Source organism: Pezoporus flaviventris, unplaced genomic scaffold (genome assembly GCF_033815535.1).
Source record: "Pezoporus flaviventris isolate CSIRO_AGI_PZ_B2104156 unplaced genomic scaffold, CSIRO_AGI_Pfla_v1 ptg000188l, whole genome shotgun sequence".
In the NCBI taxonomy this organism is placed as follows: domain Eukaryota; kingdom Metazoa; phylum Chordata; class Aves; order Psittaciformes; family Psittacidae; genus Pezoporus; species Pezoporus flaviventris.
In genome coordinates this window covers 1,246,105-1,269,596 of record NW_026892736.1, presented here as the reverse complement: position 1 = coordinate 1,269,596, position 23,492 = coordinate 1,246,105, and the positions used below count along the sequence as shown (strand labels likewise).

The 23,492-nt window shown below is 48.1% G+C and overlaps 1 protein-coding gene across 1 annotated transcript in view; it reads left to right on the top strand.

Moving 5' to 3' along the window:
* The first annotated feature begins 18,733 nt into the window (after window positions 1–18,733).
* The window catches only part of GFRA4 (GDNF family receptor alpha 4), an 80,236-nt gene continuing 75,477 nt past the window's right edge, over window positions 18,734–23,492 (top strand). The window contains exon 1 of the mRNA XM_061441006.1: window positions 18,734–19,193. Coding sequence (XP_061296990.1) covers window positions 19,154–19,193 — 40 coding nt within the window. The 5' untranslated portion in view covers window positions 18,734–19,153. The remainder of the gene's footprint in view (window positions 19,194–23,492) is intronic.

The window sequence follows — 23,492 nt, the reverse complement described above, 5'->3', positions numbered from 1 at the left end:
AGCAGAATTTGTCAGGGTTTCTCCTAGAAGGTGATTCAGCACGTTAAAAAGTAGCATTGCATCCGGCTGTTCAAATCTTTACAGTCGCACTCTTTTTAAGAGTGATTTGAGGGGTATGGAACAATTTTATTTTATTGTATTATTTTATCATTTTATTTTAGTTTATTTTGGTTTAGTTTAGATTAGTTTCTTTCAGTTTATTTTATTTTGGTTTGGTTTATTCTATTTTTATATTATTATTGAATTTAATTTCATTTATTTTTGGTATGTGGGAAGTGTCTGCTTCCTTTGAAAATGGTCCCATTTCTCATCGAAGACTCGGGGAAACTTTTTGCCAAAACCTCACAAAACACTGGGGTTCAGTAGAAGGCTGATTTTTTCATCCTTGAAACAACAGAAGCTTTCCTGTTCCATCTCTGATTCCGGTTTGATTCGACCTCTGCTTTCCGGAAAGAACAAACCATTTTCCAGCCACAGTCACCTTAAAGGCTGGTAAGGTCGAAGTCTTGGGATACCTTTGGAAGCTTGGAAGGGGTCTCAAAAGTCTCTGTTCAAACCTGCCTCTGGGCTGTAGCTACATCTTCTGAGATAACGAATCAATGAGTGATACAAAGATCAAGGACCTGAAGAGTTTTGAGGCTGGGACCAGAACAAGTGTCACACTTCAGAGAAAGCTTTGAAATCAGTGCCGGTTTCTGGCTCTGAATTCTCCAAATCATGGAGGCAGCTGCCAAGGGAAGATCCAAATTTGTCCCAATCCAAGACGAGATCCGAGTGCTTTGAAATGTAGCTTGGTTTGAAGCCTGGATGGGAGTTCTGCTGGAATTCTCCCTCTCGTCCAGCAATGCCTTCAGAAAATATCAGAGACACCAGAAGATCCCATCAGGGCAAACCCAGCTTGTGCAGGACTCTTCATTTAGATGTTATTCTTCATTTCTGGTGAGCAAAAGGGAGAAGAAGCTGTGTGACAAGAGTAACATATCCAAGGCACAAGAAGTTGTGATGGTGTGTGATGGTGTTGGTTTGCTTTAGCATCTCCCTGCCACAGCCATTAGGACAGTCAATGACTGGGGGCCAGGCAGGGACCTGACCATAGCAAGCCCTTAGATGCAGAAGATGATGCCTCCTAAATCCAAGTGAGGATGGAAGTTGATTCCCTGCTGTTTTTCACCATCCCAACACTTTATTAAAGACTAGATTAATCTCTCCCAAGCACAGAGTCGAGATGTGGTTGCGATGCTCTTCATCCTGATACTGGAGGCATGTGGCCACAGGCAATGGTGGAAACAGGTCAACCAAGCTTCAGACCTCCATTGAATAGAGCTCTCTACAACACATTTACGTTGTCAGCATGACATGCTTCAGGCCTCACAGGTTACAACTCTCCCATGTAAAGGATGTGTTTGGGGCTGGTGTCCTCCAGGGTTTTAGGGATCTTGGGTTAAAGCTTGAGAACCTGCTCATCCAGATACCTTCTCAAGGAGATGGAAGGGTGAATTCATTCTTGCACAACACATGTAAGAGATTATTACACAAAACCCCAAGAGATCCTCGGGCAGGGGTATTGGTGAAGAAAGCCAGGGGAAATAGTGTATTCTTGGAGTTCCTGCAGGTATTTAAAAGACATGCAGAGGTGGTGCTTAGGGACATGGTTTAGTGATGGGCTCAGCAGTGATGGGCTAACTGGACTCAATGAGCTTATAGGTCTTTTCCAGCCTAGGTGATTCTATAGGTCTTGGAGTTAGGACTTCTCTGGTTTATCTGACCCTCCAGATAAGCATAAAGCACCTTTTCAGCTTTAAATACTATCCAGAGATGTAGTCACTCCACTTCATGCATCCCAGCTTTTTTCTACCCAGGGAGCTTTGATCCTGTGACGTGTTTCTCCATGGTCCAACACAAGAGATGAAGGGTATCATCAAACAATGGCCAGTGCCTGAGTGCTTGGAGCAGATGAGTCCAGTGGATTGACCCCTTGTACAAAAGAGCTATGGACCCAGAGATTTGCTTGCCCAGTGAGGATGCCCCTGAAGACACGGAAGGGATGGGATCATAACTGGGTCAAACTCATACCAGCCTCCGAAACAGCCACTGGTGCACCTAAATGCAGCATCTTGGCCTCATCCCTGTGCAACCCTGCAGCATCTTGGCCTCATCCCTGTGCAACCCACCTGATGATTTCTAAGGAGCTCATCTTCCACAGCTGAGCCTATTCATGGGTTTATATGTGTCTGTGGGGCGAAGCTGGCCGGCTCCTTCCCCACACTTGCACACCACTCCATGCCCAGCTCCCCTGTCAGCAGTAAGTCCAGCTCTTTTCTGGCCACTGAGTGCACTCCTAGCAATTGCCTGGCCCCAGGGTTAGATGAAAGGAGGGCGGTGACAGGAGAGCTCTGGAGACTTGCACTTCCTTTGCCAGCATCCTGAAAGACTGGTGCATTCACAGACACAACACTCCATTATTCATGCCTGAAAGATGAAAAATAGGGCACATTATGATATCAAACCCCAGCACCTAAAATCTCTCGCTTTGCAGCCTGCAACTGAAAGCATATATCTGGCTGGACTAGGATGGAGAAGTTTCTTTTCCCAGGGAAATTTCTCCTTCCCTGCTGCCGCAGAAATCTGTGCCCCTGCACTGTGGGGCACAGATTTCTGGCTGTGGCTGCTAACTCTGAAGGCAGAACATCTGCCTGCGTGCTCGGGGCACCAAACTCCATCACCATCCAAGCGTGTCTTGATTTATATTGTGGCAACCCAGACAGCAATCTGGTCTGCTGTTTCTTGGGAGAGGGGTGTCTGCACATATATATATATGTGTATATCTATATTTATAGCATGTAAATCCATGCTATAAAGCAGCACCCAAGGAGCTGTGGCTTTGCATATTCACCTTCCTGTTGAAGCCACTCTCTTTTCCCCGGGTCACACAACAGCCTTGTTTGCCTCTGACCTGGAGTTTTGAGGCTGAACAAGCGTCACACCTCAGAAACAAACCTTGCAGTGGGACCTGCCTGGCAGAACAGGGACAAACAGCCCTGAACATCAAACATACGTGTTGCTGCTCTCTTGTTATGTCAACTCACTCTCCTCTAGAGGTGACATTCATTTGTTATAGAGGTTAGCTGCTATTACTAGACCCAGAGGATGAGATTCAACTCATCAACCTCCAGATGTTTGCAGTGCAGGTACCTATTCACGGCTGCTCTTCAGGGTCAATGGTGCAAGAAGACATGGTTCACGTGTGCAGATGTAGCCATGTAGCTTGAAACAAGATGAATTGCACCCTAAACCCACCTATTTTTCCTTCCTAATTCTAAGGGTAATCTCAGTGACTGTCTCCAGCAATCAGCCTGACACGTATTTCAAGTTCCAGCCTCGCCTTTCATGTTTGCCAGGGAAGACATTACACCAGGCATACCTTTGGACAAGCCAAGACAAGGCAGAGGCATGTGAGGAAGGAAGAGTCCTGGCAATGAGGCACTTTGCTGCCAATTGGCTCCCCGTCTGCAGAGACTGCCAACATCTGCCTCCTTCACAAACATCTGGATGTGCTGACAGCAATGGCATGTCAAGGGAAGATCTCTGATGAATCCTGGGAAGCAAAAGAGTCCAAAACCAACAGAGAAGTTGTACAGAGTATGCGTTTGTCTTCCTGTAAAAGCCTGTTTCAGGTAATGTCTTCTTACCCTCAAATCATTCTCTGAAGCACTACTGCTTTATTACAGTCGGGGAAACTGAGGCAGGCTGTGGTAGCACAAGTGATGGTTCCAAGAGTGTTAGTCACTGTATGCCAAAGCAAAGGGTTGGACCTTAGGCCTGAATGCTTTGGTCAGTGCTCTGAGCATTAGAAAATGTACCTTCCTGGTTGTCACACTGCTCCCCCTCCAACTTGGGAGGGAGAATATTGGCTGCAGGTGTCCCTTAAGAGGAAAGGGGAAAAGAGAAAGATTAAAGGACAGAACCAAAAGCTGTTCCCTTGTGGCATCATTTCCCTTTACAAAGTCCCAGACATCCATTAAGGAAGCTTTTAGGACCAGCCCTTTTTTGTCTTACAAATGAAACCAGATTCCAACCCCCCTGAAGTGGCAGCAACAGTAAAACCAACAACAGCTTCACCTCCTGAACCAGGCGTCAGCGTGAGGCCACCTCAGCAAAGTCATCACGGGACCATCCATCACCTCATCAAATTGCTGCGGCTCTAATTAAAGACAGACCATAAAGATTTTGGGGGTTTTATCCAATACTGGAAAGCAAAGGCACGCACTGAAAAAGTGATTAAGATCTTCGTTGCTATTCATAAAGAGTTTCACTCAATAAGCATCTGTGATGGATGATGGAGGGTTGCTCCTGCTCAGGAGCAAAGGGGCCTGATCCTGCATGGAGTGGAACATGGAAAGGGTTTTATTTTCAGTAGCCTTTCTTCTAATTCAACAATGGCTTGTGGGAGGGGAAGCTTGTTTCTTATCTATCTGGGGATGCTTGCTTCTTATCTATCTGGGGATGCTCACTTCTTATCTAACTGGAGATGCTTGCTTCTCATCTAGCTGTGATGTGAAATACACCCTAAATATGTCCTTTCATGTGAAAAAAGGGTTTGGGGCTATATTTATTTGCTACCTTTTCCTCTGAACATCTCCATCTTCCAAACCCCTGTTTAGTGCTGCAGCAGCTCTGGGAGTGTGTTTCTCAAAACCAGACCTGAGCAAGGTCTCAGGCAATCCCATTACAAAGGGGTTGGGGTGAGCAATCATCTCCTTTCCAATGCCCCCCATCTCCTGACAAAGCACCTATTTAGGTTCTGATTTATGGAGGCTTTGGGCCCCGGAGGAAATCGCAGAATGAGAATGAGAAATGTGGGTTATTTTTGCCTTTTTACTGAGCAGGTTTTTCACCAGGCAAAAGATGACTGGGGGAAAAGTGTTCGCGTTTCATCATCAAAACATCCTTCACTCTTCACTGGCAACCTTTGCTGGCTTTTAACAAATCTTTTGAGGTGTGGAAGGGTTTTAGTACTTCCAGCAGTGTCAAGAAAAGATAGTACTTTCCCCTTTTATTCCTCCTTCTAATCACATCCTCCCCTGCCTGCCTTCCATCTCCCCAGAGCTGCCTGCACCCTGCTGCTTTCCCCATCCCAGCCTCTGTTTTCTTGCCCTGTTGGCATTTTTGCAATTTGCCTTTTTTTTTTTTTTTCCCCTTTTATTTCCTGCCATTTAGGAGTTTTGGTAGCTCCTTTCCAGTGAATTTTTAGCTTTGGCAAATGTGCAAAGCCTGCTCCTTTGGGAGAAGCCGAGGAAGCATTTCCATTTCACTGCTGGGGACTACAAGTTCCTGAATCCCAATGTCCTTGAAGCCATGTGCCTTCCTCTGATTTAATATAGAGACTTTATATGAAGTTAAGGACAAATACCTTCCCTTACAGAACCACTCCCTGTGACAGCCTTACTAATTAGTTGTTATTAACAGTGATAACAGAGCTATCAGATTTAATAGGCAGCAGATTATGGCAATTACAGCGAATTCACTGAGTATGGGAAGACTGAGGTTTTGCTCCGGGGACGAGCGGGCACATTCCCTCAGGCAGCCCACACGGAGCAGAGCTGCTGCATGGAAGGGTGCTCCTCAAGGGCTGAAACCAAGGCTGGGGTGATGCACCAGCCAGTGGGAGCATGGGGAGAGGGAGGGTAGATATCATACATGTAAAAAATGGAAAGAGCAGGTTTGGAAATGCTGCTTTCTTGCTTTCCTTAGAATAGAATCATAGAATAGTTAGGGTTGGAAAGGACCTTAAGATCATCCAGTTCCGACACCCTGCCGTGGGCAGGGACACCTCACACTAAAAGGCTTGATTTCCTGTTTCCCTGCTTCCCTTCCTTCCTGCTTCCCTTCCTTCCTGCTTCCCTTCCTTCCTCCTTCCCTTCCTTCTTGCTTCCCTTGTTTCTTGCTTCCCTTCCTTCTTGCTTCCCTTCCTTCCTGTTTCCCTTCCTTCCTGCTTCCCTTCCTTCTTGCTTCCCTTCCTTCCTGCTTCCCTTCCTTTCTCCTTCCCTTCTTTCTGCTTCCCTTCCTTCTTGCTTCCCTTCTTTCTTGCTTCCCTTCCTTCCTGCTTCCCTTCCTTTCTGCTTCCCTTCTTTCTTGCTTCCCTTCCTTTCTGCTTCCCTTCCTTTCTGCTTCCCTTCTTTCTTGCTTCCCTTCCTTTCTGCTTCCCTTCCTTTCTGCTTCCCTTTTTTCTTGCTTCCCTTCCTTTCTGTTTCCCTTCCTTCCTGCTTCCCTTCCTTCTTGCTTCCCTTCTTTCTTGCTTCCCTTCCTTCTTGCTTCCCTTCCTTCTTGCTTCCCTTCCTTCCTGCTTCCCTTCCTTCCTGCTTCCCTTCTTTCTTGCTTTCCCTCTTTCTTGCTTCCCTTCCTTCTTGCTTCCCTTCCTTCCTGCTTCCCTTCCTTCCTGCTTCCCTTCTTTCTTGCTTTCCCTCTTTCTTGCTTCCCTTCCTTCTTGCTTCCCTTCCTTCCTGCTTCCCTTCCTTCCTGCTTCCCTTCTTTCTTGCTTTCCCTCTTTCTTGCTTCCCTTCCTTCTTGCTTCCCTTCTTACTTTTACGTTTCTCTTGCACTTTTGCTCTTTGTCTCTCACTTTGTTCCTCTCTCCCCTCCCTTCCCCTCTTCCAGGAGAAAACTGTGGGAAAGAGAACGACGAGGAACATCCAGAAAACACAAACATGTAACTGCTTCTCACCGTCCCTGGCCAAGTGTCTCTGATGTGTGTGAGCTGGTTTTGCTCACTCCCCTGGATGATCATGGAGAGCAGGTGCCAAGGACCAACATTCTATAAGCAGTAGTGAAAAGGGGTTTAGGGTCCAAAGGCCACCGGGTTGGAGGAGTTGTAGTGTGGGGGAAACCCCAGAGGTCCCCACAGCTCAGCACATCAGTGATTTCATCAAGTCCACCTGCCTGGACCTGTCTCATCAACCATAAATGTGGAAACACTGCTGAGGACCACCTCATCCTCCCTCCCCGCTGCGCCTGCAGCCCCTCCAGCAGCGCAGGCGTTTCCCTCTGCTCATGCATTCCCTTTTACCCTGCTGAATTTTTCTTCATTAAATCAGCCTTTGGGAGCAAAACCAAACACAACATCCTGACACGGCAGCCCATCACTCCTCGGGAACGCACTTACCACAGGCAGCCCCGGCTGCTCTGCTTTCCCCATTAGCATCGGAGCTGCTGAAGACATCCTCCTCCAGTTTCTATAACATGCAAATCCCAGTCCCCCACTGCTCCCTCCGCTTCACTCACCCCTCAGGCAAACAGCTTGGCTGGAAAAATGATCCAAGACACAGAGATCCTGGAGCTGTGGTAGCCCTCAAGGGACCACTCCTCTGCTCCTGACCTGGACTCCCATGCCTCATGTAGCATCTTAGGGAGGGAACCCCACACAAGTGATGGAGGAAAGGCAAGAGGCTGAGGGGATGCAGATGTGAATCCCCCCATGCTTCCACTTTGCACTTGCTTTCTTAATCAAATTCCAGGAGTGTTTAGAGACCACCACCGAGATCAAAGCCTTGTTAGGCTGAAAAAATAGGCAGATCCTACCCCTCAGAAAATGCTGAACTGAGCTGGGAAAAGGATAGAGGAAGGGGGCTTCAGGGACAAACTCTCTGGTCCTGCTTTTATAGGCTGGGGTACAGCCAGAATTGCATCTCCCATCCCTTCTTGTGAATCATCATCCCTGGTTCCTCCGAAGGCATGTGTCAAATTTGCTGGCAAAATAGGAGGTGACAGAAAGAGATTTAGAAGATGTGGCATGGAGAAACCATATCTGTTGCTCTTTCTCTGCTGCTTGCCCTGATAAGATTTTGCTGGATGCTTTCAAGGCTTGGGCTTGAATTGGTTTCTGTGTTTTAATGTGTGGAGCTGCGAGAGTCAATGCGTCAGACAGTGCTATAAGGAGAGCATCAGCTGCTAGCAGAGTCACCATGAAGGGTGGTGGAGCTGTGATGAATAGGTGACGTCCCCAGACCTGAAACAGGCTGGAAATGGGTCTGATGGAAGCACAAACCTCCCAAAGACTATTTTGTGCAGCATCCTGTGTTGTTACAGGCCTTTTCTAAGATGTTTTGTCTTCCCCATAGATTTACAGAGTCCTTTTTTTCTGCTCCTCCTTTTTCCCATCTCAACGTTACTTTCTCATCACAGCCTAACGGAGACCCCAAAGGGAAACAGCTCAACTAATAAACACTTGACCACTTGCCATGGGTTGGCTAATTCACCCACAAAAAGCCTTTTTGGTATATCCAGAATGGGCCAGAACAGATATCTACGCAGCATTTTGGTTCAGAGTGCTTAGAATAAAAGAGATGTAAATACTGATAAATGATTTGCTTCATTTTTTCCTTCTCTCTCACAAAGAAGAAAATAAATGGCATAGACTCAATTTCTGTAATATTCTGTTTTCACCTGTAAGAAGAAAATTTTCAAGCTTAGGTGCCAAAAGCAGGAAAATTAAATCTCTGTTTAGACAGTTAAATAAGAGGCTCAGTTTTCAAAGGTACCAATACCCTGTATGCCTAATTGCTAGCAGAAGAGGCTGAAACCTTTACTTTTAAAAGGATATTTTCCAACTCCATAAAAAAACCACTTCTTTACTTGCAAAGCAATTTCACAGAAAATGTCCATTAGGGAATGAGGAACAAAAGTCCACTGAGAAACAGCATCCGTGTTGTTTCCTTATAGAGTTCAACAGCTGGTGCTAGGCAACTCAGATGGATTCAGTAGCAACAGAATTACAGTGATAAAGGTCCCATGCTCAGCTCTTCTTCCATTCCTCTGAACTGAAGGGTTGAATCCAAACTACTGCCAGTGGAAATTATGGGATTCTCAATGTTGATCTCCTATGAGAAGATGACCTGCTGAGTGGATGAGGGAAACACTATGGATGTTATCTACCTAGAGACCATTTCCCACAGTATTCTCCTGGAGAAACTGATTGCTTGTGGCTTGGATGGGTGTTCTCTGGGTAAAAACTGGCTGCAAGGTTGAGCTCAAAGAGCGATGGTGAATGGAGTTTTGTGGGTCCTCTTCTTGAGCTTAGTGCGTCCCTACCTGCTCCATGTGTTGAAAGTACAAATCCATTATTATACAGCCTTTGTTATACGGGTGTTTGATTTAGTCCTCAGCACAGACAGGGAGCTTTCTAAGCAGATGGGAATGTCATCAAAGTAGGAGCTTCAGGATTTGACCTTGACCAAATCGTGAGAGATCTTGGATTACATCAAGCAGTAAGAACTTCCTATCATTTCTCCTCAAAATGCCAAGACCCTAGATGGACACTGGTGGAAGATTAGATGCTCTTAGATAACTTAATGGGCGGTGGAATGGCTATGAGTGTCAGAAAACAGATTAAATACGACCCAAAAGTGTCATGAACTGAAAAACAGCCTGGTGCTGAAATGAAGAATAACGTGGTTTGGAGAAGAGCTGTCATCTAAAGATGGGTGAATTTCATCCTCGTGTGCTTCTGAGAAAGCTCTGACACATGTTAGCAAAGCCATGTGGGAAATGCAGCATCAACCCTCCATGCCAGTGGATAAAGAGAGGACTTTGGTCCCCAAGGGCTGTCCATCACCTTTGAGGCTATTCCACCAGATTTGCTCAAAGAAAAACAAGCTTGGAAGGCAAAGGCATAGACTTTACAAGAAGGCCTCCGACCACAGGGAAAAGGATTCTTTGCCCCAGGTGCTATTTTGTTCTATTTAGAATCACAGAATAGTTAGGGTTGGAAAGGACCTTAAGATCATCCAGTTCCAACCCCACTGCCATGGGCAGGGACACCTCACACTAAACCATGGCACCCAAGGCTCTGTCAAACCTGGCCTTGAACACTGCCAGGGATGGAGCATTCACAGCTTCCCTGGGCAACCCATTCCAGTGCCTCACCAGTAAAGAACTTCTGCCCTATATCCAATCTAAACTTCCCCTGTTTAAGTCTGAACCCATTACCCCTTGTCCTGTCACTACAGTCCCTAATGAAGAGTCCCTCCCCACCATCCCTATAGGCCCCCTTCAGATACTGGAAGCTGCTTTGAGGTCTCCACGCAGCCTTCTCTTCTCCAGGCTGAACAGCCCCAACTTCCTCAGCCTGTCTTCATACAGGAGGTGCTCCAGCCCCTGATCATCCTCGTGGCCTCCTCTGGACTTGTTCCAACAGTTCCATGTCCTTTTTATGTTGAGGACCCCAGAACTGCACACAATGCTCCAGGTGAGGTCTCACAAGAGCAGAGCAGAGGGGCAGGATCACCTCCTTCGACCTGCTGGTCATGCTCATGCTGACTCCGAGTGGACACCCTCAATGTGTGTGATGTCACACACATGCTGAAGAAGAGAAATTCCTTTCTCCAAAAGGAGGGGTAGCTGGATCAAGGCACCAAATCCACTTTGCAGGGTGAAAGTTATTGAGGCAGCTGCTGTTTCTGGATATGCAAACAAATTGGCATTGGTATATAGCTGGTTTCATAGCACTGTGGTTGTTCTCTAGTATCTGGTCCCTAATAACCTCATGGGATGAACCATAGGTCATTTGGTGCAGTGAACATTGAAGGGGCTAAGGTGGCATTCAGGACATATGAATGATGTTTGCCATCAGAGACCCTCTTGCACTACACAAGGCAGTGACAGCGTAGCTCAGTTATTAAACATGGTCACCTTGATAATGCATCAAGACACTGGCTATTAGATGTTTAGCAATGAGCACAATATCCTCATGCTCTGAAGAAAAGGAGGAGGGGAGGAAAGCCTTTCAGCCATAAAAATGTCAATCTCTGGTTTACTTCAAAAAAACACTAAAGCAATGAGCTGAAAACGGGAAATCCAGAAAGCTCCTTCAATAAATGTCAGTACTTTTAAATTAGGACAAAGGAATTAGAAAAATGGAGGCTTATGTTTAATTCACTTGAAAGCAAATTAAAGGGTTCGTCTTAGGGATGAAAGAGAAAATTAGGTTATTTTTTTTCTCTCGGAGAGTTACCAAGGCTACTGCAGCCCAGAGGAAGCCACAGTTCAGCACACAGCTTTGGAGAGCTGCTATTGACAGGGCTGTTTGCACATCTTAAGTGGATTTAGGAGAAGTGGCTCCATCTCGGAAGCTGGACCAGACACTGTGTCACATCCCAGCAGGGGCAGCACTCGGCTGGGTCTAACCCAGGCATTTTTCCCACTATGGGGATGAAGCCTCCAGCTGCAGGTTATTTGAGTTTCGAGATACTCATGTGCCAGTCAAAGTCACCTTCTGACCCATAGTGTGGTACCTCCAGCATTTTCACATGGGCTAAATACCTGCTTTTAATCAAATACACCAAAATGTGCCCCTCAGTCTATATGTGTGGGTTCATTACCCATTTATACTGCCATGGCTCAAGCTGGGAGTGATTTAACAGAAGAAACAGGTTTATCAAGTGCTCTGCTTAAGGAAACCTTTATTTTCAGGTTCTGAGTTTACATTTTGTACTATTTCATCCTGTTTCTGCTCATTCTCAAGGTCTTCTTTTATTCAGCTCCTCCTACATTTCAGGGAGGTTTCTCAGCTTTGTTCCACCAAAAAGCTTCATTAGCACTTCTTTTCCACCTTAGGGTCCAAAATTGCTATAGGAAACCTTAAACAATTCAATTGCAAGAGGGACCCAGGAGATGCTCCACTACTAGATGAGCTCCCCAGACCAGCACTGTTCAATATCACTTCTCCATTAGCCACTACCTTACTTTTGGCCTTGTTCCCTCATCAAAAGCTGTGTTTTCTTGCTAGAGTAACAAGGTTACCCCATGGCACTGCATCAATTTTCCATTTAAAATCCAAAGAAAGGAGGTTTTCTTTCTCATGTCCATTTATCTGTTCCTAAACAAATGCATTTTATCCAGGAAAATACCAGGTTTGCATGCTGTGATCTCTTGGCCATTCCCCACGTCTTCAGTTCCCCATTCCCCTCATATTGTTATAAAGCCCAGTGAAGCTTTGAGCAGAGATTTGCATCTCTGATGTCTCTTGGATTACTTCTGTCTTTCTGATGTAAGCACTGCTTTTGCTGGTCCCCAGTCCAGAGGCTGCCCCTTGACTGGATAGTTTCTGGTTTGCATCCTTGTCTCCAAATACAAGTTTGCACATGTTGATCTGTGGAGCTATGGTGATGGAGAGTATGCAGTCCTTCTGATATGATGTTTTGGGGATTGGAGCTTCCCTGTAGTTCCCATTTCTCAATGCATTTCCTTTCTCAGTGCACCTTGCTTTTGCCACCCTCTTCAACAGTTCATCTTAACTGAAAGCAAAGGTGAAATCCTTATTGTTTCCCAAGGGATACCTACATTATGACAAGACATACAACTGGATATCAGCCATAATCTCTTCCTTCATTTCACTGTATAATGTATGCCCATCTTCTCTGTTTTCTTTTCAGTGTATCTTATGAATAGATATACGAAGAGTACAGGCAGGTTTGGGGTCACTACAACACCCAGATTCCTTTTCCCCTTTGTTTGCCTCCACATAACTACAAACCATGGAAGATGAACCCTGCTGTATCCCACCTAAGGGATGGCTGCGGTCCAGCAAAGTGAGGAGTGTGATGTGCTGCATTTATTGATGGTGTAACTCTGCAAGGTAATGTGGTCCTCCAACTGACCTGGCTGGGAGCTCAAGCTTCCCAAGATCTCAGGCTTCCCAGGATTTCACCAAAGGAACAGAGTTCCTAAAACCTTCAAGGATTCCCAAAGTCTTTGCATTTTCCTGGGAAGCCAAACCTACTAAACTAAGCAATGAGTTTGGACACCCTACAGGTGCTGAGACACTCTGGAGTCCTTGGAATGGAACAATGAATGTCTTCCGAGAGAGGTTTCACAGCAGCCACAATTAATTGCTTTGGGTGGTTTTGTTTGTTCCTTATTTGCTCCTAAATGGTAGCAAGAAACTCTCCTTCCCTCGTGGCAGCCTGATTTAATAGGTTTGTAGGACATTATCCCAGAAGTTCAGCAACCAGAGTCCATAACAACACATCTGCAAGCAATAAAGAGGAGCAAACCCCCTAAACTAGCAAAACCCAGATATGTTTCCAATTCACAGCCCTTACAATCTCACAAACAGCTGATAAGCCAGAACCTAGACCCTCCCCCTGCCCTCTCCTTAAAGCCAGCACCAACACCACCTGATTAAGAAGGGGATGTAGAGAATGCAAGTTGGTGGTCAAGCACAGCAGGTAAGGATGAACATCACAGCAGCTCTTCCAGCTCAGGACAAGGTTATAGGATCACAGAATCATAGAAGAATAGTTAGGCTTGGAAAGGACCTTTAGATCATCCAGTTCCAACCCCCTGCCATGGGCAGGGACACCTCACACTAAACCATGGCACCCAAGGCTCTGTCCCACCTGGCCTTGAGCACTGCCAGGGATGGAGCATTCACAACCTCCCTGGGCAACCCATTCCAGTGCCTCACCACCCTCACAGGAAAGAATTTCCTCCTTAGATCCAATCTAAACTTCCCCTGTTTCAGTTTGAACCCGTTACCCCTTGTCCTGTCACTACAGTCCCTAATGAAGAGTCCTTCCCCAGCATCCTTCAGATACTGGAAGGCTGCTATGAGGTCTCCATGCAGCCTTAGGTTAATCTGTTTCTGACAGTGGCCAGTATTGGTAAGAAGACAATAATAATGGGAATAGCTTGGGCCAAAACCTTTACAAAATACTCCCTTAACCTCCAAACTTGCAGCTCTGGGAGCTCCTGAGCTACAGGTAAGGTTTCTGTACTTAATGTACCCTGACTGGAAAAAGGTTACTCCTTACTTGCTACTGGAGTCCTTACTGTGAAGTAATCTGGTTTAGTTTTTTGGAGCTATGTTAGCTTCTAACACTTACAAAGTCCTATGTGAAGGCAGCAACACACCAAAGATCCACTTTTTGCAATCAGTTTTGGATCTGTTTCCTTTTACTTCAATTTCTTGGCCCTCACTCTGGTATGAGATGAGGCAGAAGACAGATGATGGCCATCCACCTTGTCCAAATAGATCTGTACTCTCTACCACCTGCATCTTCTCCAGGCTGAAGAGAAGATGTAATCAAGCTAAAGTTACTCTTTAGAGCTACAGAAGCTGATCCACATCTTAGATCCTGTGGTATAGATGAAGCAGGGGAGAACAACCTCTCACCTGGCTCTGCAGGTTGAAATGGCTTTTGAGGGGGGTGTTTGGAAAAGATCTAGCAGCTCCAAAATCCTAGTGGCAAGCGTGGTATTGACTTCCATTGAAAACTGCTCCCCCTGCTCCATGCTGTCATCAGGGAGGGCATCAAATGAGCATCCTACAGGTAGGTGTGTATGTACCAATAACCATCCTACTGCACCTCGTTTGGGTGACCTCCTCCTTTTCGCTCATATAGAATGAGTTTTCCTGCCTTCACCTCTCTCTTTGATGCCCATCACTCCCTCCTCCTTCCTAGGGTTTTCCAACTGGATTTTCCTCCACTGGGTTTTCTTCCTGGGCTAGACAGCCAAATATTTCATGTGAAGGGGAGACAGTTTGTCCTTTTTCCTCCTGTTTGTGAACGTTCTCAGCACAGCAGGGAGTGTATTCCTGTTTTATTGCTTTGGTAAATATTCCTCTTTGCAATCAAACTTTTGCTTAGGACCCACATATTTTGAGCTTGACAGGCAAAACAGGATCCAGCTTGGGCACTCAGATTATTGCTGGAGTGAAGAAGGACTGGGTTTCTGCAATCATTTGGTTTATGCACAGCTGGTGTGAGGCTGGATGGGTTTCAGAAGTTTTGAGCAGTTACAACACAATCTTACCAACCATATCACCATCATCATCATCATCAGTGTTTTTTGAAGCCACATCAAGGAAGCTTGTAGGGCTGACCTGAAAGCGTGGTGTCTTTTTTTGACCTTTCTTGGTACGAATTTTGAGGTTTTCCAAATGGTTCCAAACAGTGAAGTCTAGAAATGTTTGGGGCAGGGAGTATTCTGGTGTTTCCCACTTTTGGAGGTCAAGATAGTCAGTGCATGGAGCTTCTATCCCACCTCTGCTGCCTGATGCATCCTCCCCATGTCTGCCTGGCTTTGTCTGCCCCCCCAGCAGCAGGTTTCCATAGATTCTTACTGTTCCCATCCTACTTTTCTAGACAGCTTCATGTCTCCTGACCAGCATTGATTTATCTTGTCTCGTGTGTTACAGCCCAAGAGCCCACCACCATTTCCATTAGAGGTGTTGTGAAGCAAGGGATGTTTGTGCATGAGTGCTGTCCATGGATGGAGGGATGCTTTGAATGGTCCTGACTGTTTTCCAGCTTCCCTGTGTTGCATGAATCCCTTAATCTCTCAGTCACCGCTTCACTGTTCATAAAAAGAGACAGCTACAGCTCTCTTGCCTTGTTTCTATGACTATTTTGGGATGAGGATACCATCTATTATCAAGGGAGTGTGCATGGTTGGGTCCTCCACAGCAGCCTTAAGGAAGACAAACCAACCTTGTGTTTCAGTTTCCATTGTAACCTGTTTCAGGCTCACAACTGGGTTTCTTTTAATCAGCATAGTGCATGTGCCTTCCCTGCCCAGTGATTTCTCCATGGACCTGCACGAACAATCCTTTCTTTCATTGCCTTTGCTGAATCTGTTGTCTGGGGCTCTGGGGAGCAGCTCATTGGGATAGGTCTAATATGAGCAACAATACTTTGATCAATACCTCGATTCATTTGTAAGGAAAGGTAGCAGGTAATTTCAGGAGAGGGGTGTGTATGTGTGTACAAGGAGTGGTTTTCTTCCTTAACTCTATTCATCTCAGCATCTACCCAGCAATTAGGAGAAAGACCAGATCCGATAAATAAAGCAGCAAGGAACAATGATCCCTCTTTCTTCATGGTATTTGCAGCATGTCTCTTCTGGGTGGCTTTTTCCAGTGCACGAGTCCTTCCCCTAAAGAAAAGGCAGGAAATGCCTCCCTGTTGGGATGGGTGGTAAGGGGTTGTCTATGCCTGGACTTTCGCCATCTCCCAACCCCCTGCTATTGTCTATTTTCATCAAACTTGGGATGAAGTGTTGCTTTCATCGCACTGATTCACTGATGACTTCCCCTTGTACGGAGGGGGAGGTTGTAGCTTGTCCTTAGCCCAAGAGGGGACAGCAAGGCTACTTTCACATTGCCTCCCCCAGCTCTACATGTGTGGGTGGAGGGGCTTGATGCTGCTTCACTGATTGGACCAAAAGGAATGTTTTCCTGCAGCTCAGACCTCACCAGGGGGACAAGACACAGTGCTAGGGAAAGCATCACAGAATCCCACATTGGTTTGTGTGGAAAGGGAGCTTAAAGCTCCCCCAGTTCCAACCCCTGCCACGGGCAGGGACCCCTTCCACTAGAGCAGCTTGCTCCAAGCCCCTGGGTCCAACCTGGCCTTGAACACTGCCAGGGATGGAGCAGCCACAGCTTCTCTAGGCACCCGGGGCCAGCGCCTCAGCACCCTCCCAGGGAAGAGCTTCTGCCTAAGAGCTCATCTCAGTCTCCCCTCGGGCAGGTTCAAGCCATTCCCCTTGGCCTGTCCCTACATCCCTTGTCCCAAGCCCCTCTCCAGCTTTCCTGCAGCCCCTTCAGGCACTGGAGCTGCTCTCAGGTCTCCCCTTCAGGAGTCTTCTCTTCTCCAGGCTGAACAAACCCAGCTCTCCCATCCCTGCTACCAGCACCCCTGTGGGAGGTGGGACACTGAGCCAAACCCATCCCTTCTTAATGAGTGGGGTGATGAGGCTTAGGTCAGCTGCTGTGGTCCAAGGGCATCAGAGCATCTCATTCCTGAGGGGAGGGCAAACGTTTTCCAAGGAAAATATTTTTATTTGCTTGTTAAAAAAGCCTACAAACCCTCCCATATGTTCCAGCACTATTCTTTTTCCTGGGCAAACAGCTCCTTCAAAAATAGAACACTAAAAAAGAATCTGCAAAATAATTAAAAATAATAATAAGCAGAAAAATCCAATAATTCCCCCAGTTTCCCAGCTGGATGTTTCAATTGCGTCTCATTGCCGTTGCAGTTGGAAATTTGCTTAAACACAATCGTACTCTTCTTAAGAAGTCAAAAATACCCCAGCTCCACAGTGATGCTTTTTTACTCCGAATGAGGTTTTCTTAACACTTTCTTTTCCTCCACTGAGTAGCTGAGGAAATGTTCCTTTGGGATGTGAATACAGTTGTTAAAGGCACTGATTTATTTACAGCTTTTCAATGCTGACAGAGGACTAGGAAACTTGCTAAAGGAGGAGCTCCAGCCTGGAACATGGAAGAAGCTTTCCAAAGGAGAGGAATGCCAAGGATCACACTTTCATTTTTCATTTTCCAAGAGGAAAAGGGAAATCAAAAGGAAAATCTCAAGTAGCGTTTTCTCCACTTCTTTATGCTAGACACAGAACACCTACATGTGGCCGGAGGAATGACTTCCCTTCTCTGCTTTGCTCATTGGAAACACAGATGTGCAATTCCTCCTTTTTTTCCTAGGAGAACTTGCAGGAGGATTAACGTGGTGATGCCACGAGGAAACCAAGTTAAGAACCCTGAACAGCTCCAGCACAAAAACCTTCCCGGGGCATTTAAATACCTGCTCAGCTGAAATCCCTGACCCAGCAGTTGGGAAAAGCTCTGGCTGCAGATGTTCAAAAGCATTGCCTGAGCTTTTGGCATGGAAAAAGTGCTCCAGTGCTGCTCTGAATCATTGGAGGAGCGTCTGTGTTAGGGAGATGGACAGGGAGGAAGGAGGGAAGGAAAGAGAGGAGAAAGGAAAAAGAAGGGATAGGCATTGAGAAGGGAAAAGCAAGGAAAAGAAGGGAATGGAAGGGAAGAAAGGGAAAGGAAGGAGAAGAGAAAGAGGGAAAATAAAGGAGAAGGGAGGGAAAGGAAAGGAGAAGAAAAGGAAAAGAGAAGAGAAGGAGGGAAAGGAAGGGAAAGATAAGACCTTTGGAAGGTCAAGCCTGCATTAGGAGGAGGACCAGAGGGGCAGTGTTTACAGAGTACTGCCTTGGGAATGAGGCTTCTTCCTCTGTCGGTCAGTTAATTACTGGGTGAACCTGAAGCCATCACTCCACATTTTGTGTCTCAGCTACTCCATGCATGAAATGGAGGTAGTGGAAAACGATGCTCACTCATCATAAAGATTAAGGAGCCAGGCTCTGCTGCTTGGCTTCCTCAGTGTGGGTCACATGTTGGGACATGGAGATGGCGGGGGGGAGATGCTGGGGGGTGAGAGAAGCACCAGGGGACCACAGTGAAGGGTCTCTTGCAGGAGCAGGATAGGGTCAGGGCACCGTGGAGAAGGAGGTGTGGGGACATGGATGGAGGTTTATGGACCTGAATTTACAGAGGTGTTTTCTTGGAGGAGCTTTGGAAGGTGAACGTGTTATAGGGGATTAATGGAAGGTGTCATGGGAGGACGTGGCCCAAGACTTCAGGGCTGGGTCTCTGCCAGCAAACAGTCAAGACCAGGACACAGGTCCTAAGGGGATGGGGCTGTCGGAGGCTGCAAAGAGATGAGGGTTTGGGGGTGTGGGATGTGCTGCCACCCTCCAGGAGGTCACCGGGTGCTGAAGAAGACATCGCGGGGCTCGAAGGGACCATGCCCCGGGAGTACCTGGGGGGCTCCAACACAGCGGTCTAGGACCTGCTCCGGGTTGGAGGAGGCTCCACATCCCCTCCTCGCCCCGGGGAGGCGGGGAGGAGCGGGGCCGGGCTGCCAGGCCCCTCCCCACGGGGCCGGGGCGAAGCGGCGGCAGCCCGGGGAAGGCGGCGAGGGCTGCGGACAGAAGTTTGCTGCTGAAAGAGAGGGGAGAATTAATTATTTAATAAGAATAATACAACTGAACCTTCGAGGAAGCGCCCGCCCCCTCCCCATCCTTCTTCATCCCTGCGGGGATGCGGCGGCGCTCGGCCGGCGGCAGCCCGCGGTACCCAGCCCGGCTGCGGGCATGACCCGGGTCCGGAGCGGGGCTGGGCCGGCCGCGGTGTGAGCGATCGCCCCGGGGGCCGGGCTGGGGCGGCGGGGACGCCTCTCGCCCTGCCCAGCCTCCGCGCATCCTCCGCGGTGCCGAGCCGAGCCGAGCCGGGCCGGTGGGTCCGAGCCGTGCCGAGTGAGTCGGTGTGATCCGCGCCGTGCCGAGCGGTAGGATGAGGGGCATCTTCTACTTCTGCACGCTGATCCTCCTGGGTGAGTAGCACGGAGGGGAGAACTTTCTGCTGGGGGTTGTTTCGGATACCCCCGGCCGGGGAAGGGGGCTTCCCTCTTCATCCCCCTTGGAGCAGTGTCAAGCCCCCGGGGCAGCATCGCCCATCTCTCTGCTGTGGACCGAAGCGCTGGGATGTTTCATATTGTCACTCCGGATAGTCCTGTTTGTCGTGGAAATGGATAAATGTGTCCCGGGAATTGAGGCTGGGGCAAGAGGAACGCGGAGGGGTTGTGTTAGGGGGCACGGACACGGAATTTGCACAGAACCGGGAGCCCCACGGTGGTGATGGAGATGGAATATGTCGGGGTTTTGGGCTTTGGGTTACGGGGTTGGCAGCCCCTGCTCCGTGCTGCGCTGTGCAGCGTCGTGCACAGTGTCCGGAGCACCGACCTGACCCCAGTCTGTGTCTGTGTGTGTGTGCTATGAGGTTCCTGCTGCAGATTTCTTCTTGTCCTCCCCCCAAAATGGGCTTTTTTATTGCATCGGAGCGAGGGGTCCAGGACCCCCGATGTCCTCCCTATCCCTTCAAGGGCTCCAAGACAGCCTTCCTCCATTCTCGTGGCTGGGAGATGCTGTTCCCCGTGGGGTGCTGCCATATCCGAGCATATGTGGTCTGCAGCACCCTTGCTTTGAGCATCCCGCTCGTATCCTGCTTCTCCTCAGCTCGGAGCGGACGGTTCTCCCGCTTGCAATTCCCAGGGCTTCCTTATCGGTTTGCGGCTGCAGCCCGGCTGGGAGCCGTCTCTTTTGCCTGGTTGTAACCCCGACGGCTCCCTTAGGGTATTATTTTCCCCTTTCCCTGTGCTTCTTGGAGGTAGCAAACCCAGAACGACTTTGTGCTGAAATAAACCAGGGAAAGCAGTGGGCAGGCAAAGGGGAGGATGCGCCCGTCCTCTTCGGTGATAAGGTCTTGGGACGTATTGAAGTGGCTGGGACATCCCGGGCCGCTTCCTCCGCCCCATGAGCATCCCTGCTGGGAGCCCACCTCCTTGGGAAGACCCCGGCAAGATTCTTCCCTCGGTGGGGAAAGCTTTGTCAAGGCTCCAGGTAACCCCTCTTGCCGGCTCTGCCTGTCACTAGATGTCAGCATCAGCAACTCTTGCAAGTCCCAAAGGCGGGTGTTGTGTGTGTGTGTGTGTGTGTGTGTTGTGATTTCGATCCCTCCAGAGGGACCATCTCCAGTCAGGGAGTGCTTTGCTCCAGGATGCTTTTGCAGCCAACGTGCCCCATGCTGGGATGGCTGCTGCCTGGCCAGGTCTGGAGCTGTGCCTTGGGCTGGGGAAGGTCCCAGCATCCCTCAGAGCTGGAGATTTTTCCTGCTCACGGGGCTTTTGGGTGGGAGCCCAGGTCTCTGCAGGACCCATTTTCCAAGTGGTTCAGATTGACTGCCTCACTGATTGACTGCCTGATTGACTGCCTGCTGCACTGATTGATTTTCTCTAGAGAAAGCGGACTTAAAGAGCAAATGGGCAGCTCTCCATTGTCAGCAATGCAATTGGGATTAGTGGGCAGGTGTTAAGGATACACTCATCACTAGAGCCAGAGTAAAGCCGTCAGCTGGTATTCACCCTTTGGCCTTCTGATCCTTGGGTATCCAAAAGGACCTTTTCATCTCTGAACTGGCATTTGATCCCCACAGGCTCAGCACCCTCTCAGCAGATGCCATTCAGTGCCCTCAGCCTGCTCCCTAGGTGTTTTCTAGATGTCTGTGTTATGGATGGGTGAGGGCTGCTCATTTAGATGTGCCTGAGGAGATCCCCTGCAGGGACTGGGGGTGCTGGGCTGGAGATGACAACCTCTGCAGCTGCAGACGTGGCAATTCCCAGCTTCTCCATCACTGGCTGCACAGCAGAGTGAGAGCCTTGCTTTGTGTGTGTGTCCCCTGCCATTTTTGGGATGATCCTGGCTGGATAAGGCAAGGCTTGGAGAAATCAGGGCTCTCCAAGATGAGATTAGGCAGCATCGCCATCATCCAGCCTGGATGGAGAGCTCCTGCTGCCACTTCATACCCAGCAAACTGGGTGGTACAGGGTGACCCAGCCCAGGCAACATCCATAGTTGAACACAACAGCCACTTTTCATGTAGACCAGGTCCCTGGCTTGTCCCACCAGCAGCCACAGGAGTGTCAGCAGCAAGGACAGAACAGAGTCACACAGCTGGGGACAGGGACATGGCTTTGGGGAAGTTCATAGTAGCGTCCTCTGATATTTGCTTGCATGTGTGGTATTGGGTAGAAATCCCACCCAGAGGACAGTGGTGAGGCATCCAGGAAGACTCGATGGAAAATCAGTGCTCTGGAAAGCACTTCTATGATGAAATACAAAGAATATAATGAATTTTACAAGGACACTGTGTTCCACCTGCAACCAAAGCTTTGCCCATCCCTCATGCAGCTTTCAGAGGACACATCAGTCCCTGCACTAACATCATAATAATGAAAGGATGAGAATGAAAATCTGGGCTTGAGTTTAAGCAGCAGTGAAGTCCCCAGTGGGACCAAGAGTCATTTCTGGACCATTGCAATGGAGAGCAGGATCCCAAAATGACATCTGGGCTGTCTCCTGCTGACAACTGCTGCCTTTACCTGGCAGGTTTTACTGCGCTCCGTCGTTAGCATAATTCCTGGCATATGTTTCCCACAGGCTCTTCACAGATGCAATCAAACCCAAGGGATCGTCTGGCGGATTTTCACCTGGTTTTTGGGAACTCGCATTCCAAGGGGGAGAGCAAGGAAAAAAAAACCTCTCTTGAAAAACGCATCTGTGTGCATGAGAGAGGGAAACGCTCCTTAAATTAGCGCCTTTGTCAGTTCTGACAGGAGCAATCCGTTACGTGCATCAATAAGAGTGGGATATTTCTGTCTCTCCGTATTGGTGTGGAGGAGAAATAAAACCTCTCCCTTAACAGGCTGCCCTCAAACACTGTGCAAATCCCTCTGCACGGATGTCGCTGCATCCAGAAAGTCGTTTTTCCAGAGCTCTGGAGCCTTAAATAGTAATTACTGCTGGGTAAAAATTAGTACTAGTTAAGAGGAATCATTATGACGAATTACTGTGGATGGGGTTTTATTTTGCTTTTGGAGACAGAAATGTCTTCTCTGCTCTCTCAGCAATTTTCACAGATGACTTCTATTGTGCCTGCAATTCCCCTCATTGTTTTCACACAAGACTTGTTCGTTTTTATAACTTTCCACTCGGTCATTTTCAAGCAGGGCTTTTAATGTCGCTCAACTTTCCCACCTTCCGATCAAAATCCTCTCCTACCCATGAGTTCTTTTTCCTTCCATTGGCCTTTATATTCCTTTGGCTTCCTTAGAATAAATGACCTCTTTCTTCTCAACCCCGAAGTGGGAAAGGACAGATTCAAAGGCAGTTCTCCTGCTAAAACAGCGTTTTCAGAAGGACACAATTCACTGAAAAAAGAAAAAGGAACCCAACTATAAAAAGCTTGTTCCTGTCAATCTTCAGTTCAGAACAGCTCCCTTGTTTCAAGTGCATCTGTCAAAGTCCCCTCTGGCAACACCCACTGGCAGTGAACTTCAAGCCTGGATGGACTGATGGTGGGAGCCTCGTGATAGCGGATGCAGGAGTAGGGCTGGGGAGGCATTTCCATCACCTTGTGTGGTCTGCCTTCATCTCTTTGGGTATCACGGCTTTAAAGGTTCAAATATGGGCATGTTGGGGATGGAGTCCTGGTGAAAGCTGAGTGGAAAACAGTGGCTGAGAGGATGAGTTTGAAGAGGTGGATGGGATGTGGAGCTCTGGATGGGAAGTAGAGCCATGGATGAGCATTAGGTCCTGGAGATGGAAAAGGAGGAAGAAAGAAGTTGGGTGGGTAATCGTGTCCTGGAGGGTGTTGTGGTGTTCAAGGTGATGGAGGACAAGGACCCAGGAGAGCAGGGAAGGTTTCCAGAAGGTGAAGCCACCATTTGTCCTGAGTAAGGAGAACCTGGGACTGCCATAGGGTAGAAAAATGGGTGTGCAGGAAGGATAAGTATCTTCTAAGGTCACATCACATTAAAATCACCCACAACTCCTCCAGGATTTGGGTCTAATAACAAGTGATGTCACAGCTGACTATTGGTAAGCTGTAGTGAGCTTGATAGGTGTTAAGAAAGGTTGAATATGCCCAGGCATCCCCCTGCACCTTACTGGAGCTGAGGTGGTAAGAAGCTCTACTCTAGCTCAGATCTACCTTAACGGACCCCCAGAGATAGAGACCAAATCTCTCTGGGATGCTGGTCCACTGCTTGACTGCCCCCATGGGGGGAAAACAAGTG